The 19,249-nt window shown below is 41.5% G+C and overlaps 1 protein-coding gene across 2 annotated transcripts; it reads left to right on the plus strand.

Moving 5' to 3' along the window:
• Positions 1-480: 480 nt before the first annotated feature.
• Positions 481-15,899, plus strand: POLR1D (RNA polymerase I and III subunit D). 2 transcript variants are annotated; one of them, XM_066570962.1, is made up of 3 exons: positions 481-610; positions 7,189-7,263; positions 15,172-15,899. In XM_066570962.1, the coding sequence occupies exons 1-3, from the start codon at positions 585-587 to the stop codon at positions 15,455-15,457; spliced, it is 387 nt and encodes a 128-aa protein (XP_066427059.1). In that variant the 5' UTR covers positions 481-584; the 3' UTR covers positions 15,458-15,899. The 2 variants fall into 2 exon arrangements, with proteins under 2 accessions (XP_066427059.1, XP_066427067.1); XM_066570970.1 differs by having other exon boundaries at positions 490-610; positions 7,193-7,263.
• Positions 15,900-19,249: the final 3,350 nt, after the last annotated feature.

The following is a 19,249-nucleotide window of genomic DNA, read 5'->3' on the forward strand; positions in this document are numbered from 1 at the left end:
GCCCCAGGCGCGGGGCCGGGCGAACCGCAGCCTATGGCAGAGGGGCCGGGGCGGGACGCAGCGGAGCCCCGGGCCGGGGTGTCCCCGCCGCTCGCCTGATCGGCTGTGCGGAGCCCGGAGCGGTGGGGAGCGCGGGCGGGGCTGGCGCGGAGGAGGGGCCGGGTGGGCCCGGGGCTGCTCGCCCGGGACTGCCCGCGAACGTGTCCCCGCCTGCCCGAGCCCTGCGGCCGTGCCCGAGGAACAAACCCCAGGCGGTTCCGTGACTAAGAGCCCCAGCGGCGCTCCCGCCCTCCCGACACTCAGTCACCGCCCCGCGCCTGCTTCCCCCGCCCCGTTTAGGTACACGGGGACCCTGCCCGCTAGGGAGCCCCCCGCCCCCCTCTCCTTTTGGCGGGGGCGCGACCACCGGTGCCGCAGGTGCCCCGCGGGGTGTGGCGAGGCCCGGCTCGCACCGCCCCGGCTCCTCCCGCCGGGGTCCTCGCCGGCCCCTACGCCCGCCCCGCTGCCCCGCCCCGCCCGGCCGACAGCGGATGATGGCGCCGGCCTGCCCCTGAGGAGCCGCAGTGGGGAACGGTGGGGCAGCCATGGAGGAGGACCCGGAGCTGGAGAGGTGAGGGATGAGCGACAGCGGGGGGAGCGGTCCCGAGAGCGTGCGGCCTCTGCGGGGCTGCTGCGCTGCTCAGGCCCGGGCAGCGCCCCCCGCGCCGCGAGGCCCGGGCAGCGCTGGGCTGGGGCTCCTCCGGCCTGACCGCGCCGCAGAGCGGGCCCCGAGCTCCGCCGGCCTCTCCCCGCTGTCCCCAGCCAGCCCCTGCTGTGCGTGTGCGGTCACGGTGCGCGGCCTGGAGCTGCTTCTGCCGTGTCTTCCGCACTGAACTTCGGCTGCGTGCTGATGTCGCTTAGAATCAAGATTGGAAGGTCTTGGGTGTATCACTCCTTATTACAATTTGATCTTGTTGTGTACTTGGTAAAATAAATTATAAAAATCTCAGAACACCTTATGTTGTTAGGAATTTCATTTTTCAGTGCTGCATATGTGCCCGTTGACCAGTTGTTAGAATTGTATTTTTGTATCAGAAAATACAAAATGCTTGGCAGTTATTTTGTCAAAAAATAAAATTGTTTTCTGCTTGGCATTTTGCTGGGACCAGTGGATTCGTCTTGCTGCATGTTTTGAGTTGCCGTGCTCCCAAGCAAACACTGAGGGATAAAACATTGATTTCTATATTTGGATACTCAAAGTAGGCCTCTCTTGCTTTTGTTTTAGGAATAGACTTTTGGTGTTTATGTCACAAATGTTTTGCAAAATAGTCCTATTTGTGTGATGGGTTGTTTTTGTTTTTGGGGTTTTTTTTGCAAGCTTATTTCTGGGTTGTTCACTTTCCTTATGTCTGTTTAAAACAACTGTTAGAGTGAAGTGATGACCAGAGGCTTACTGAACTGTTCTCCTCATGGTTCTCTCCTTTAACTTTTAGGAAACCATATCTGGGAATGCTTACTGAAAATAACTTTTTTCTGTTTAAATCTAGCAGGTATTTGAAATGTGCCAAAAGCAATAGTACTGAGACAGTGGAAGGGCTAGAGAGCTTAATGCTTTCTAAGAGGCTTTTAATTCTTGCTGAGCTACTTCTGCTCTCAGATCATCAGTTTAATAATTAAAGCTTCTTTCTGTATATGCATGAATGTTATTTGTACTGGTGCCATTCCAAACTTAAACCTTTTTCATTCATGGTGAGTTGAAACTATGCCACTGTTCTTCCATGCTGACTTCTGGTTGCTGTTGCCATGCTGGGGACCTGGCGTTCTCTGGGCAGTTCAGGGCATAGCTGACCTCACCAGCTGTAGCTGACTCCTCCACAGTCACCTCCTGACTGATGCTCTTTTTCCCGGGAGCTACATTCCAAGTTTTACCCTTCTTTGAAGGCTCAGTCCAAGTTGGGATTTGCTACTCCTGTTCTGTGGCCCCGTGGTAGATAATGAGGATGAAGCTCAGTGTCACTTAACAAAGTGACACAGTAGGGTTTAGCTGTTTGGTGTCACCAGTCCGTGTCACTGTGCACCTCAGAGGGTGTTTAGTTGGCCCCAAACACATTACAACTACAATGTAGTGCACTTGACAATTAGCTCTTCCTGTCCTGGATCCACCTATCATTAGTTACTTTTTCATACATTAAATTTTCATACCAGCTCAATTTGGTAGTAGCACCCTGAATTGAGCTTGTGCTCTGTGCATTTAGAGGGTGTGCTTTGGCATTACTCACTCCAAGCAGTGCTTCCCTGTGCAGTCTTCAGTACAGAGCCCTTCCAGTCTAACACAGACCTTTCTTTGTCCTTTGGGTTGCAGACATTATGCCTTAGATTCATATTCAATAACTTACTGATCATATTCTCCTGTGAGTAGTGTAGCAATGGTAGTTTAGGCTTATAAATTTTAAGGGTTTTATAATATGAGTTTATAATATGAGTTAACATACAAATAATAGCGTTTCTGTTCTGTAGCCACAGTGTTAACTACTTTAGGTGGATTTTTAGCATTTAAAAATGGGTTTATGTGGAATATTTTTAGTAGTCTGTCTCTGAATTCAGGCTTGTCTTGCAATGCACAGGTCTTAAATAAAAACTTAAGGTTTTTATACATGTGGTTTTTAGTTACTTTACCATGAGGGAAAAAGAAGTGTAGTATTTTTGTGCACTTTTCAGGTCAGAAATGAATTTTGTGTCCCAGTATTCCAAAAAGTGATCCGTTAAGTCAGTCGCCCTATATTTTTGTTACTATCTAGGGAGAAGTCTCTTCATCTAGCTTCTTTTATTTTATCCTTACTGCCACGTTGCCTGATATTATTTTTCAATTTTACTGCGTCTGACTCTCACTTGATCTTGCTTTTGATGTTTTCCTCACTTTAATATGAAGTGAGGTTTTCCTAGGAGCTGAATGCTAACTTTTAAGTTCCCGTGTGACTGTTGCATTCTGTGGATTTTAAAACTCTAAAAGCTGTAAATACCACAGATGTGTAAAACAGTAATATTTGCTACATTCTACTGAACTACTTCTTCTGCTCCATCTTACCCCATAACCTTTGATGGAAGTATGAACTGAGATTTTCGCCTGTGAACTTGCTGGTACATCAGTGAAGACCCTGAGCCTTAAGGTTCCATGTGATTCTTAAGAAAATTCTAAATTATGTTAACATATGATTAATGGTATTTGAAGTTATCAGCCAAGAAGGAGGTGGGAAAAGTTGTGAATAAGCTAATAGGAGCTGTTCAGTTTGTTTCCTCTGCAAGCACCTGTAAGTGACTTTCCTAGTGTATTTCAACTAAATATATACTCAGATATTATGGAGATCACCATTTTCATTCCTATCTAAAAAATGAAATATTTCTTCCCCCTCTGCTTCCTAAAATATTGTCATTGTGGTTCGGTGTGTTTGAAGCACAGAAGATGCATCATTTCTCTTCAAATACAGAGGAAGTGGCTTTGTTATACTCTGTGTCCATATCCTTCCATAATCCATTCTGTCTTTCAATAGCTAAAAATATTTCACAGCCTTGGATATCATACTTTATTAGAAGTACCTGCCAAGCTTATTTAGAGCATCATTTACTTGGGATTGTTTCCTAAGGAGATGCTGCTCTGAATCACAAAGAATGCTATAATTCTGTAATAAGAGGCCTGTAGTTGAGTTGAGAATCAATAATCTAATATTTTGCTGCATGGGCAGCCCAGCTACACTTTTTAACAAGCAAGCTTTGTGCCTTGGAGAAAATTAATGGTTCTTACTATTGATTTTTACAGTTAAAGTCAAGTGTCAGGATTCAGTATTCCTTACCCCCGGTGAAAAAAAAAAAAAAAGTGGTCTGCAAGCTAAGATTGATGTTTGAAATGGAGTGCTACGTTCACTACTCAGGCTGGTGAGAATATCAGCACAGAAATGTGCTGCAAATAGCACTCACAAGACTTGGCAAGTAGAATACTTAAATAGGTACAAAACCTGATCAGCAAAGAATGAGAGCATTCACATCCCCAATGTGGGATGTCTTTGACTTTGAGCAAATGTCAGGAAGCTTGTGGCATATTGTGCTTCTTTTCATTCTTCCTCTTGTAGTTGTGCCCTAGGTTTTATTCCTGACTTTCATTTTCATCAGTTTTCTTAGTAAGGGTGAGCAGATAGGACCAGCTCCTGAGATTTAATTTTAAATAATACTGTCAGTGTCTTCAGTCACTTGTTTGTGATGTGGGATGTGTAGGGGAGAAACCAAAGACAGGGAAAGCAGGAAGTTCTAGTGATGTGGGGAGAAGTGAGAGTGGGAAAATAAAGGAACAAGGGAATAAAAAGTTCTGGTCATGTGTGTATAGGCTGCTGGTTGGTACTCTTGTCTGGCCATGCCCTGTGCCTAATCATTGCAGTCTGTCCTGTCTTCCTGTTAAATTCCTTTCTAACTCTGTCTTGGGTGAAGGACTGTTTGAAGGAAGAGGGTGTACATCCTAGTGCTAGCAGCTACAGTCAGACTGTGGGTTGGAGGGACCATATGTCCATGATGCCAGCTACTGGAACATGTGAAGGTTTGGATGCCAGCAGCTGGGCTTGGGCCTGGGCTGGAGGCCTGAGTGCTGGCAACTGGGGACATTCCATGGAGTGAGTAAACCAAATGTTAGCCCCTGAAATGGGATTGGGGACCATGTGTTTATCTGTGCTGTAGTACTGGAGCAAGTATGGATGTATGAGGGACTGTGTGGCTGTTGGTGGAGATCAAGCTGGAAGAGCTGGTAAGTGGATGAGTAAGGAGAGAGCTGGAGCCTGAGCTTGTATCTCCAAGAGGCAGGAGGAGCTAGCTGTTGGGACACCAGGGAGTCCTGCCCAGCTGCTGAAGAGACTGTAGGGTTAGGAGTGAGATGTGTATGTGTGCTGGTGTGTCTCTACAGGCAAGACTGAAGTGGGGTTGGGTACTGGGGACCAGGGTGCCCCAGTGAGCCCTGTGTGATGGTCTGTACGGGCAGTGCAGTTGGGCTGAAGATTTGGGGCCTCCCACATCCAGCTGGAGAGAGAAGCAGGATGAAGCTGTGGGTCTGAGCAAACTGTGTGTCTGTCTGTGATGGATGTGGCCAGCAGTGTATGTGCCTAGTGTGTACATCTGCTCCTGGGAGCTGGTTTTCAGCCTTGCTGATGGTTGGACCTGCACATGGAGCTGTGGCTCTCTGGCCTCTCGGCTGTCAGATCCAGCATCATCTGTCTTCTCCTGACAGTCATCTGTAATCACAAACCATGGGTGGTCTCTGTAATAACATGGTGTTTTCATTGCCTGTAACTATCAGACATACCTCTTTATTCCCAGTTATTCATTTTTTCAGTCTATCCATTTGACCTTTTGGAAAAAAAATTATGAAGCTCTTCCCCTGAGTGAGGAATAGGAAATACTTCTCATTTTGCCTGACTAGGAATTATTCTATTATTTGGACAGCATTAACGGTGCATTTACGGTGCTGGTTATTAAGATATATGCAATGGGAGCTTTGCCTGTAACCTTGGAATACAGAGAGAGGAAAAACTCTAATCCCTCAGAAATGTAAATAGGTCTTGTATCATACTCTTGAAGATAAAAATATCACTGCTTGTACCTTCATGTTACTGCAATTCTGCAACTTGATTGCCCAAAAATAGTTACCACAGCAAGTTTTAAGTGGTGCTTGCTATAAAACATGTCAGAATGATAACAGAGTTCTTTAAATGTGCCCCTGTCCCTAATTTTCTCTCCTATCAGTCTCCCAGTGTTTGGATGGTTCTCATGTGAAAGTTACATGCTGCATTCCCTTTGCTCATGCTGCTGCCTTTAGAATTGAAGCTGGCAGCCATGGAACTGTTTGTATTGTAACCAAGCTGTAAAAATGAAGAGAGTGAGGAATGCGGAGTCCCACGAGGCCTATAAAAGCAAATTTTAAAAACTTGTTTGCGTAGCTTTTGGCTTACTTGTGTAGAGGATATAAGTTCAGTGAGTGGAAACATTATTTCATAGAGGACATGGGCATTGTGTTTCATTTGTCTGTGCAAGCTGAAAGGGCTTTGTAAAGCTGCAGTGAATAAGGGCAATGTTGAAAGAACAGTATTAGGAAACAAAGGTTGATAATGAAGGTGTGGAACTAGAAGGCTGCTAAGGTGGATGCCAAGTCAGTCTGAGCTTTGATAGAACAAAAAAAAGTCTCAAATACTTAAAGGCATGTAATTCCTGCCTAAGTTAATAGAATTGGTCTCACCATATTAATTTTTTATGATGTTTTCCCTAAAACTGAATCATAGCTGTTTAAAATACCTATGTGTGGGCTTTATTAGTGCTTAGTAGCTCAGATTATTTGGTTTCTCATTTCAATTAGAAATTGTTACAGATTTTATAGTACAATAATAATGACAGGCTTTTAATCTTTCAGTCAGGTTTCTTAAAAAGAGAATCACCAAGTTTGGTAACTGGTAATTAAAAGTCAGACACTTACTTCCCCTCCTTCCTCACCTTTGTCTGACATTGCTGTTTGAAGGCTCAGGACAAGCTTCTATAAAAGCCTTGTGTTCCTGCCATGATCGCTGTAACCTAGTTCAGGATGCTCAGATAGCAAATTCTGGGTCTGGAGAAAAAACAAAATTTGCTGTAATTTCATGAAGACCTATGTATGCAACATCTCTCATATTCCAGTGCTACAGCCGGTGTTTTGCACCCATATTTTGGTGTTCTTGCAAGCAGCCATCCCACACCCGTTGCTTCTCTTACCTGGGAAGGCACCGGTAGCTGGTGAGGTTGCTGATGCTGAACTTGGCTTTTTGGAGAAGGTGTCTCCAACAGAATGGCTTACCTGGGAGATGCTCCTTTTCCATGAGTGCCTGTGGTATGATAGGACCCAGTTTGTCCTCACAGGCAGAAGTATGCTTAAAAGTGATCTGAAGTGCCCCAAGCCCTGTTTTTCATTGAGTGTTACAGTTTTGTATTTGCAACACCTTTAGTTGGTTTTAATATTTCAGAATGTTTCTTTTAATCTTGGTGCATAGGAATTCGAAATTATCTTAAAAGTCAAGGTGATTTTGGTAGCTTCTTTATTGCTTAATTCACTACAGTGAATAAAGCTATCTGTTTTATTTGCTTAAGTGCATAAAGTGGCAAGTTCTTGTGTTCCACAAGTGGTGACCTTTTCATTTTTCTCTTACTTAGGAAGGCTGTGGAAGAGTTACTTAAAGAGGCAAAACGTGGGAGAACCAGAGCTGAAACAATGGGAGCTATGGGTTGGTAAGTTATACCAGGAGGAGATGAATTCTGATGCCAAAAAATAAATCTTGTCTTTAATGTGTGACAGAAGTCGCTACCTTTTTATGTATTTCATGTTTAAATAATTTGTCCTCATCTACATATTTGGGCAAAAATTCCAATCTAAATAAGAAAGAAGTTCAGGTAAATTCTGTCTGCGGGAAATTGTTTGTCAGAATGTGTTGAAGACAAAACAATTGGAAAATTTGGAATATGTTCTTATAGTAGATGAATTGCAAAGTTTGGGTTGGAATCTCAAGAGTCTTTGTGCATGTACTTACTCTGTTTTAAGTGAAAAGAATTCACAATCTGACAAAGAAAGCTAAAGCCTTATATTAATAAAACAATAAACTATAATTTACTAGACAATTAATATGTAAATTGTAGTCAAAAATGAACTCAATGAACTCAAAAGTATAATCCAGTTTTGGAAGAGGGTTACTTTTTAATACTAAAAAAACCTAAAACCCAGGGGCTAATTTGTATGGTAACTGGGAAAAAATCACAGTATTTAAATCTTAATTGAAATACAACATTAATTCTTCAATGCAGTATTCCAGATTTTACAGCTAGATTGACACAGAATGTAATGCATGTAATTGTAGTTAGAGAAGTAATAAGATGTTGAGGAGGGTCATTCATCATAAAATAATGCATATTACTTTAATAAGAACCATTGGATCTAGGGACGTTCACACAAGTAGTGCACCAGTTGAGTGCACTAAATGCACTTGTAGATAAGGTTTGTGTTCCTCCATCAACAGTACAAAGAGATAAGCCTGCACTGTTCATTAAGGTCTCAGCTCAGTTGTCTGTTTGTTTTAATAGCCCTGAAGAGATTGATATAGTGTCTTGCTGAAAAAAAAAATAGTTACTCCTTTATGTTTTCAAACAGATTTGGGATTTTCTGTATATTTTACTCAGTATTTCTTCTAGGGATGCAGTTTATACCTTTTCTGTTAAAATAGCTTAATTGGTTTAATCCCCCAGAGTGGCTGTAGCTGTACTGATCCACCGTGCTTTGACCCTGTCAGCCTAGCCATGTGGCCAGGTAACCCAGTGCACACAGTTAGCACCATGAAGTGATGTATGCATCCAGTTAACTCTGAATTTGCAAGTTGATTCCAGATATGGAAACTAAAGATTTCTGCAGGGAGATACTCAGGTGCCCCTGTACAATTTTGCTGCCACTTGTGCAGTCTGGAATACCTGCCAGGCAAGTGTATGGGCATCTGCTCCTGAATGTGGCTCCTTCTTATTCCTTGTTTGTAAGAGGATAGTGGTCCTGTTCAGCTGGCTGTGATGATCAGCTCAGAATGCAGTTTGCTAAAATCTGATGTCCAAGGCCTGCCAGGGAATGGGATAGGCAAGGGTGACCTGTTGTTCAGAGCAGGTTCAGATTAATGGTGTCTGGCTAGGTCAGGGTTCTGCTAAAGTTGTAGGAGGAAAGGACTGTCAAGACAGCTTCAGGCATAATCAGACTCTTGACATAGGGATTGGCATGGTGATACCCTGAACTGAAGCTGTTGAAGTACTTTCCACTGCAGAGGTACATGTGAGCAGCTGTACTGGGTCAAACCAAGGATCCATCCCTGCAGTGCCCTGTGTCCATCCGGGGCCCATACCCAGTGCCTAGGAAATTATTTGCTGAATATCTTTGTTTCTGAATATGCTCAGTAGTACCTTCTTCAAGGTACTTCTTCTGCATCTCAGGAGATCATATTCTTAGAGATGATTTCTTTGTATGTAATGCATCTTCAGGGATTTTTATCTCACTGAATCTGTCCTTAGAGAGATTGGTAGTAATCCCTTTTGTGACAAATCTACTGCTGTAGGGTTTGGCATAAGCTAGTGTGTGGCTGTAAGGAAAGTATAAAGCCCCTCTAAGGCAATAAGTCTTTGCTGTCCAGTTCTGCAGGCACAACAGACAGAACAGAAGCTGCCACTGCTGTCACCTCTTCAATATTTTTTATGCCCTGTTATGCAGTTCTGGTGCTTCTGAACTGGCCCAACAGCTAGGTATTGCATAAACATATGGGAGATATAATGGGTAAGACATTTGGAAGAAAACTTAACTCTGCTCAGTTGAATATCACACTCCAGCAAAATGCAGTCAAGTGTTACTGATCGTGAAGGGCTTCAGAGATTATACCCAGGACTGACATGTAACCTTGCAAGGTGTAAACTACTGAGAAGAAAGTAACTTCTGCTCAGAGCTCTGGGAATGAAATGAGCAGAACAGTTAGTTCATGAAAATATGTTACTAGTAGACCAGATCGAGGAAATCATAACTGATGGAAGCAAAGACAAGGTCATCACCGACTTGTCTAAAAGCACAGTGCTAACAGGTGAAACACAAAACCTTCCTTCCTTGCCAAACTCAAAATGCTTACAGGTGTGTTTCATGAGGACTTCTGGGATTCCTCATCCCTTTGTCAGAGGAGTCCTGGAGAAGAGATGCACACACCCTGGAGACATCTAGTGTAAGGCCATCAGTCCTGCATTGGCACTGGAAAGTTGAAGCAGCTCAACCTATGAAGAAAAGATTTGTTCTGCCATCTGTCTTTGGGTAAGGAGAAGCAGAGGCTACTACTGCTTATACTTCACTGATTCCAGTTTATGTTGCTCTCCAGCAGCTGTTGAATACTGGGAAATACATTTCTGGAGTCAGTGGCATTTACAGAAGTTGGTCAAAGGGAGGTATGTGGAGAAGTGGCATTTCTGGGTGGGGTGACTATGTTGTGTATACCATTACAAAGGCGTAGTGTCTCCTGGTGAATATTGATGGCAGCAAAACCTTCAGCAAGCCAGCAAGCCTCTCAGCACTGTTTGGGACTGCTCTCGGGTTCAAGCCATTGCTCTGTTACTGTCTAGAGTGATTAGTTCTCCATAGCTCAGGTACACTGTGTGAAAAAGTTCCCCAAGAACCCCTCCCTAACCTTTTGCTGTCTCATAATTTGAGATAGATGATGGTTGCTGGAGCCTAAAATACAAGTATCCAAACCAGCTTAGCTGACAGGTACAAAAAAATGCACAAAGCCATCAACCTGCAGCCTAGTCTCTCGTACAAAGACTGAGCCTTGAAATACAGGGCAGTAACATTAGTATTTCTTCTAGCTTGGGAATGTGTTGCTGGTTTTACATTGTCTTACAAGTTTAATGTGGATGACATGAGCAGGTGCTGCAACCTTAGAGGCTAGTGGAAGAAAGGCTTGTCCCTGTTTGGCACAAGTAAACAGCAGGGAGGTTGGCAGCGATATTGGCCAAGAGTTTGTTCGGGAAGGGAAATTATTTGAGGCTCTCTGGACATGGAGCAACTGTGAGTATTGCTGGAGGGCTGCATGATCTCTTAGTTGGTTAAGAATCTCAGCTCACTGGCCTCCATATTCTCAGGACTGCTCAGATAGGCAGTATGTAGGTCCATGGTGAATGAATCCAAGAAATGCTGGATGTTCTTATTTGTAGATTTCCTTCAGCAATGCGGTATTTCTAGTTCCTGCAGTGTTCCTTTTGTATGTACTCTGTGGCTATGGTGATTCTTGTTGGGGGGCGGGAGGTCTCCTGGATCCTTATGATAACCCATGATGTAGATCCTACTGCTAATGTGTCTGGCTCAAGCATTAGTACAGCTAATCACAAAGAAGGAAATATGTGAGAGAAGGGTAAGGAAGAACCCTCTTCTGAAGGTGTCTTAATCCTGGAAATGTTAATCAGAACAGAGCAGAATCTGTGGTTGAATCCTAGTGATGATGCTGGAACTTCTGAGATGAGAAAAGACAGCAGAGCGGTTGTCTGGAAGCTAACATTTGAAGGATCAGTTGGATCCAGGGTGAGGAGTTTTGGACAAATAATCTAAGAACATTTGAAATGCTTAGATAAATTTGTTTCATCAGAGGCTATTGGACATAGACGAAATAGGGTATTTGGGAGTTTCCATTGTTTCTAGTTAAAATAAAGCCAAACATTCAGCTTCTTTGAAGTGTTTCTCTTGGTTCTATGTACATAATTCATGACTTTCTTTATAGCAGTGAAGTTAGGTCCCATTTTAAGCAGTTGTTCTGCTTTAACTAAGAAAGGCAGTTAAAATGCCACAAAAGTTACTGTGTGAAAAAATTTCTAGATGCCTTATTTTCCAATGTATAGGTCTGATCTTCGAAGATGCTGATAACATGAGCCAAAGCTAAATTGAATGTAGCTTCTCATCTTATTTGAAAAGCTTATGTAAAGTAAGAACTGGAAAACATGATATTTTTGGATGGTTTGTTCAGCTCTGCATTGTAAGAGCAGATGAAATTACAATTAAAAAAATTTGGAAGCATTACATTATTTTAAAGTCTATTTTTTGCAAAGCAATCCTAAAATTGCTTTCATTCCTGTAGATAGCTTTCTGTTCAATACCAAATCTGTTAGAAGTACAGCAGAATACAAAATGATGATTCTACTGAAACTGTGAAGTGCTGTGTTGCATCTTGTCTTTGAATGGGTGTTGTGTGCAGGAACACTGCAATAGATTCCCCTCAGCTTTCATTTAAATATGAGGAGGAGGAGGAGAAACAGGGTACAGATAGAGATTGAAAAAAATATGTTTAAATCTTGTAATCAGGGCACATCCTAACTCAAGCTGTCACTGGAACAGATTGCCCAGAGAAGCTCTGGATGCCTCATCTCTGGAAGTGTTTTAAGACCAGGTTGGATGGACCTCTGAGCAACCTGGTCTAGAGAAAGGGGTTGGAGCTTGATAATCTTTAAGGTCCCTTCCAAACCAGATTCTATGATCCTACAAAGTCCTGCCAGCTGTACCTGGCTGCCAAGACCATATTTCAAAACTTTCAGTATCCTCTGAGGCATTCTCTTTTGTAAGGTCCGCCCATAACAGGGTAACAACATAGATTACTTGGTTTGGCAAAACAACCTCTAGCTGTTTCCCCTCCCCCTTTAGTCACTCTTCTATTGAAATACTATATTTTCCATGGCAGTTTGGATATGGTAGCAATGACCTTGTCAGTTCATCCATAGTGAACTTTTTTTCTTGGAAAGATGGTCTTTACTCTGTGTGATTAGGCTGACTGTGCCAATCCTGTTTGGTGTGTCCAGTTACTCAGCAGAGACAAGACTGGCACATGGCATTGTACTCATGTGTCTTAAAGGGTGTCAGCATGTTTTTACTGTTAAGAACTTGTATAGTATATTTCTGTGCTGAACTGCACTGCTGCACTGGATGACAGCACTGGTTGGAAATTTTGTGTTACTGCACAGAAGTTGACTTAAAGGGTCAAAAATAGGGTTAATATTTGACCTACATTAACAATGAGAGATTTAATTTTTTCTCAAAAGGCAATATCATTGTGTTGCATTGTCTTGGTTATTACATAGCGGAGAGATTTTGAGTGGTGTGAGATTTATTTGTGGAGGGAGGCAAGATTCTGTCTGAGAGAATAGCTTGGTCTAGCTTTTGGAGCATGCGGAGCAAAAAGTGAACCTCACAATGGGTGAAGACTGCTACAGAACTGGAGTGTGATAGACAGGAAGGCTCTAGCACTGCAATTTGTGTCCTTGTCTCACACATGCCTGCAGCCCTGCTTGGGGCATATTTCACTTCAGAACTTTAATGTTCTTTTAACTTGTTTGGTTTTTGCTGGTTGGTTGGTTTGTTTAGAAGCAAAGTTTCTCAAATCAGTTCTGTGGCACTGTTTGCTGGTCACAGCAGTATTGTGTTCCACCATGCCCAGGCTGAGATTGCCTCCCAGCCCTTCAGAACTCACCTGAGGGCAAACCTGTTTGCGAATTGAGCATTGCAGGATCAGGCCCTACAGCAAACCCAAGCATGGTCTTCAGAGATGGCAATTTCCTCACCATTAGAGATGATCTCAAAGATATCAAAGTTAACTTTTAATCTTCAGAGTTCCATATGTACCATGGCTATTTGTGAACATGTGCTCTGTGTGTGTGTGTAATAGAGCACACACCATACATCTTGTTTGCTTTAAGATTTAAAGGCAGCATTTGCTTTGTTGAAGTCTGAAGTCAATAAAACTAAGAACTAATGCTTTTCTTCAGTGCCATGACTTACTGCTGCTCCATGAAAGCCTGGTGACTCACTTTAATCACAGTATGATGGTAAACTAATGGCATCTCTTAGCTGACTCTCAAGTCCTGCATTTCTCATCAATTTTCATTCTTAGTATAGCTCAGGCAGCACTCTTAGCGTCAAAAAGAAATAAATGCTTCAGCCAGATGGATTTATTTAGGGCAAATTGACTGTCTCATTCTAGCACTATATATTAGTGCTTAAATCAGTGCATTAGCTCTTAAGAAAAAGCAAGAGGAAGAACAAATGTGATATAGATTTTGCCTGGATGCAGCCTAGAGAAGGCTGCCCTCCTTGGTAGGAAATGTTGAGGTACAATAGCTTAATGCCCTCATAATACATAGAAAGGACTTGAATGTTGGCTGGTTTCTGTTATGTCTTGAGTGTAACCTGTGCCATGACTTGTTCAGCACCATGTTCATCATTTGGTGTAGATTCAAATAGAAACCCTGTTCTACTGACATTTATTTACCTAATTTACAAAAGAGATATACTAGATTAAAGATCTTATTTATTTAATACCAGGATTTGAGAAAAACAATGTAGATTTATATGAAGAAATTCTAAAATTCTATGCAGTAGAATTTTCTATCAGAAAATGCCTAGTTGAAATAAAACTGTGGCTGTAGACTTCTAAAATTGCTCTCGTAAGTTCTTGAAGGATTTAGCACAAGAACAATTATCAGGAACACTAAGTATGTAGACCTGAAGCAGAACACCATGGTAAATTCCATGCCCAGTTAAGTCATGAAGTATGCTAAATGATCATACGTGATCTTTGTTGTAGTTTGCTTGTTGTTCTGATAGTTCTGATGGTTTAGAGGTGTCAAAGATTTTTGAGTTAGGGTATCATTTCTACACTTACACAAAATATTCAAGTAGAATAGATGATCTTAACATTGTGGTGTTAGGATTCCATGACTCTGTGGCTGATTCAGTAAGTTGCTGTGATCTCTAACAGCTCTGATTTTTTAAAAGGAATCCTGTAACTTGTCTCAAAACTGTAAAGACAAACACCACAGTCAGTCCAACTATAAACAAAGTCTTCAGAGTGATTTCTGCTTTCTGTAGGAACATATTCAAATTTTTTTTCCTTATTCCATTCCTTAAGAGATGATGAATTGGGAATAAGTAGAGTACAATTGATACCAACAAGATAAATGAAATTTACAATACTTGTTTCCTAAAACTAGTTGATAAATTATGTGCAAAAGTGTTAAGCTGCGAGAGGAGAAAGTAAAAAAAAAGCAGAAAATAGTTGAACAAGTATCTTTACTGTTTAAGAAAAAGAAATAAAACACTTTGGTGGTTGCTAAGTATAAGTTTAAATTGTTATGTCTCGTGTATATGTTTATGGTACAGCTATTTGGGTTCTTCACGCATGTGTATCTTACTTTCTGAATGTTGCAGTTCACTAGATAATGCTGACTTTAGAAGATCATGGTCTCTGTAAGCCATTCTGATTTGACTTAGAGTATGTTACTAAATGTTTGATTTCTGAATTCCTAAGTTAGGAACCATCAACCTTAAAATACATTGGCATCCTTTGCTTCCCCCCTACACACACTACCTTGAGAAAATCGTGTGGATTTTGAAGTAAAACTATTTTCTTCCCATGAAGAGTAAGACAAAAGAATGGTGATGATCTGGAACTTATTTTTCTGTACTGAGAGTTTACACTAGGTGGCATGCAAGGAAAGCCAAAATCACAAACCTGTCTTAAAATCACTGAAGTTAAAATCGCAGACTTGTTTTGGGATGTTTTTACCTTTTCTTTTGATCACTTTTACATGTCTTTACAGGTTGAAATGTCCTCTTGCTGGTACAAATAAAAGATTTCTTATTAATACCATCAAAAACACGTTGCCATCTCAAAAAGAGCAAGACCAAGAGCGAGAGCAAAAGGAAGATGATAAGGAGTCTGAGCCAAACAAAAGCAGGAAAGAAGAAAAACCAAAGAAGCGCAGAATCCACCCGTATACACCCAGCTTTCAATCCAGAAGGAGGGTCAGCTACTCTCCTCCAAGGCACCAAAGCAGGAACCAGCACACCAAGGATAAACATGAAAAGAGATCAAGCAAGCGATGAGGAGACGAGAGTGACAAGTACGTGTTGTTACAAGTCAGGAATGTCATTGACTATAGGAAAGCAGAGGTGTCTCAGTTTTTCAAGAAGAGTTGATGTTCAAACTTGAGTTTTGAACCAAGTTGCCTGTGTGAGAAGTAACCTTGAGGTAGCTTTAGAAACTTTTCTTTGGGACCTTTAAGAGAAAAGCAAAGTACAACATGAAATTTTCAGTTGTTTTAGAACAGACATTCCCTTTATTCCTCTCTCCCCTTCTGACTAAGCCTAGGGTCTTGGTGATGGAGTGTGATACATATGTCACTGTCTAATACAAATCATTTAGTCATGTCACCCTTTTGGAAATAAATTTAAATCAAGCAGAATTCTATTTATTGTGTGAAGTTTGCAGAACTTCTTTGCTGCTAACCAATAAAGAAGTTTTGCTTATTTGGGTTAGAATCTAGAAGAAGAGTCAGTGCCTGGCCAAGCATATGCATTTTGTATAGACTATAAGAGATTGCTGTCTTTAATATAAAAAGAACAAATTAAAATTGGGCAATGCTGGTTTTGCTTTCCAGGAGAGACTGCTGGGAAATACTGATTTTGCTTGTTAATGTATATTCACAAACCTATCATAGATAACAATAAACATTACCCCTAAAAAGCTGCAACTGCAATAATTGTTTCTGTTTAGACTTCCCTCTGTAAGGAAGTAGTTGGAACAGTCTGTTGTCATGGTGCTTTCAAAACAAACCCTGAAGACAAAATTTTCATCTTTTCTGTCTACTGCTAGAAAGTTTCCAAGTGAATATGTAATACTAGAAATACAGAGGTGATGCTTAAACTGTCAAATGCTCACTTTCCAAGCCTATGTGACAATTCTGTAGTGGTACAGTTCTTAAACTTGTGACCATGAGCACACATGATACCCATTGGCATCTTCTATGTCTCACTTCTGCTTGTGTTACATTAACAAACTTCTACGTGAAATATTTTGTATTTTACTGTTCTCAGAAGTAATTGTTTTCAACATAGATTTGTTTTTGAGTGTGTTGACAATAAAATCGAGAACGTTCATTGAGAGTGCCCTGCGGAATTAATGCATTTAATGGGTTTCTTACCCGAGAAGCGCCTCTGTGCAGGACGGGGGCTCCGCGGCCCGTCCGCGGTGAGTCAGGGCAAGAGCGCCACCTATAGGCGAGTGCGCGCCTCGCCGCGGCACCGGCCTGCCTCTCCAGGGCTCCCGAGGGACAAAGCGGGGGCTGCTCTGCTGGATTCTGCTGCATGAACTGGGAATTGCTCTTCTGAGTCGCGGGAAGGTAGAAACACTGGCGCTGAGCCCGCTGGAGACTGGCACGGTCAGCATATCCAATGAAGTGCGATACTTCGACATTTCCCCTGGGGAGTTATGTACAGGTCCTCTATTTCCCTGCAAGACCCACAGCACTAAATTAGAACTCTTAGCCTTTCACAAAATTTACAGTTATTTAAGTGGGATCAATGAAAAGGTAGTACCTTTGGAGAATACAAGGACTGTCTTCAGTGTAAATAAGCAGATGGTGTTTGCAGTCCTTATTTTGCTGAGTACAATCACTCTTGTGCACTCCTTAATAATCCATTTTGGAAGGACAGCAGCTATAACACTGGCTGAGTTCTGCTGCAGTGACACTGCTGGATGGATGTGACTTTGAAGCAGAGAATTCATCTCACCATTGGTCAGAATTCGGACTGGAGATATTCCACAGAACAAATTTTTGTGAATTCTTGCTGGTCTGGCTTGTGCTGGTATATACTGTCCTGAGAGATTTCAACTCTCAGGCCTTCAAACACCACTTTGGGGTAAGGGCTGATGTTGATGCTGTATTAATTTATGTCAGGCTTTCAGGTAAGGAAACTGATTAAAGCATGCTCTCAAAATTAGTCTGGATTGCTGATAATGCTTGGATACTGCTCAGCTAAAGGATCTGACATGACCTGCACTGATAACTGGAGAAAGCTTTTCATCAGTGGTGGTGGTGGTAGGTTCAGATTAAATTCCACATTTTTCTGACTTACAGAATACACACAAATTATTCATCTTGCATTGGTTAATTCCATCTTTTAATGCTTTTGTAAGTGTACTTAATAAAAACAAAATCCTCCACTGCTCATTAACTGTTCTTAAGGCAACTCTTTATAGAATCACAGAATGGGTAAACTTGGAAGGGAGCACAGTGATTTTTTAATAAGAATTTGGGTGCACAAAGCCAATTTTGTATTTTGTCTGCAGTTGCTCATATTGTGCAGCCCCAGAATCAGGTTTATAAGGCTACCTAAGATAGGATTTAACCCTGAAAATTAAGAGTTGTACATGAGTTTTTCAAATGTGTTGCTAACTGCTATGCACTTGTTACTTGTAAAAGTGCCTTGTCCTTAAATAAATATGTAAATAAATAGTATGTTCTTGGTCTCAGCTTGCCTAGCTACTCCCATGGGAAGGGAGAGCACCTTACCTTGGTGTTGCTGCAGCAGTACTTCACAGGTGTTCCTTGTTAATTGTGAGCTACCAGTGTTGTCTATGTTTAGTTTCAGTGCACCTTATGTGGATAAAGTTTGTTCAGGTGAGACTATTCTCTTGCCATAGCCAGAACAGTTTGTTCTTTAGACTTTATTATTATGTTAGATAGAAATCCTCCAAATGTTGATTCTCGACAATCTGGTACTGAATGTAGATCACAAAACAATGTGAAAGAGGAGAAAACACTTTATGTAGCCTTCATGAAATGCTTTTGTTAGTTTTGACTGTCAGAGAGATAGTAACATGCAGTACTTGCATTCATTGTACAGCCTCCTCTCTTTTGTAAATCCAATTTGAATTATTTACATTGAATCTTGAACGTCCAAGAAAAGCCTGAGAGATTTCATGTATAACACAACTTAAGGGCAAAAACACAGCCTCTTTTTTAGACTGCATCACTCTAAACCAGAAGTTTCTTGAGGTGCAGTTGAAAGACTGTTCCTTAGTGATCATGAAATTTCTACAGAAAACTAGTTAACAAAGGAGATGTAAATGTTTGTAGATCAATGGAATAATGTAGCAGGAGGGGGTTGCTTTTCCTGCACAGAGCTGGTTTGGGTTCTTTTTTGTTGTGGCTGCAAGTTGGTCACCAAGAAGCATGTTTCCTCTCCTGTCCTGTCGAAGCGCTCACTAATAATTATGTGCCTTTACTTAATTAAGCTGGAACAACACAAAAGCAGACTTGTTTGGATAAGTAGCAAGAAAACATATCTGGATTGTGTTTGAAGAAGGATTTTAGTTATTTTACCAGTGGAGTCACCGATCCACCAAATCTTTATTCATGTGAGTGATCTTTGCACTTACAAATAATCCTGTTGTAGCTCACCATTTATGAATGAAACTCCTGTCTGCATTAATATACACTTTGCTTTAGTGACTGTCAATAGGAAATAATCAAGAGTAAATGTTAAAGAGCACATAGCTTCGATTAAAAGAAAGCCTTAAATTTTTTGCCTGCAGAAGGTGCTGCAGCAGCAATATGACCACTCATCTCAATATCAATTGTGTAACTACAACCAAAGTCTGGGTTTGGGAAACTTGAGTGGGCATTCTGCTCTGCTTGAGACTCTGTCTTCTGAATTTTCCAGCTTTTCCTGGTAAAGAATTGCCCGTGTCTCTTAAAGGACCACATGAGGGATGAAAGTTTGCCTAATGCTTGTCATTTAAAAATTCTCAAAGAAAAATGCCATCAAGCAACTAATCCATCAAGACAAGCAACAACTGATAGTTGCTGGTAATGAACTGTTTTTTAAGTCAAA

This window comes from Molothrus aeneus, chromosome 2 (genome assembly GCF_037042795.1).
Source record: "Molothrus aeneus isolate 106 chromosome 2, BPBGC_Maene_1.0, whole genome shotgun sequence".
In the NCBI taxonomy this organism is placed as follows: domain Eukaryota; kingdom Metazoa; phylum Chordata; class Aves; order Passeriformes; family Icteridae; genus Molothrus; species Molothrus aeneus.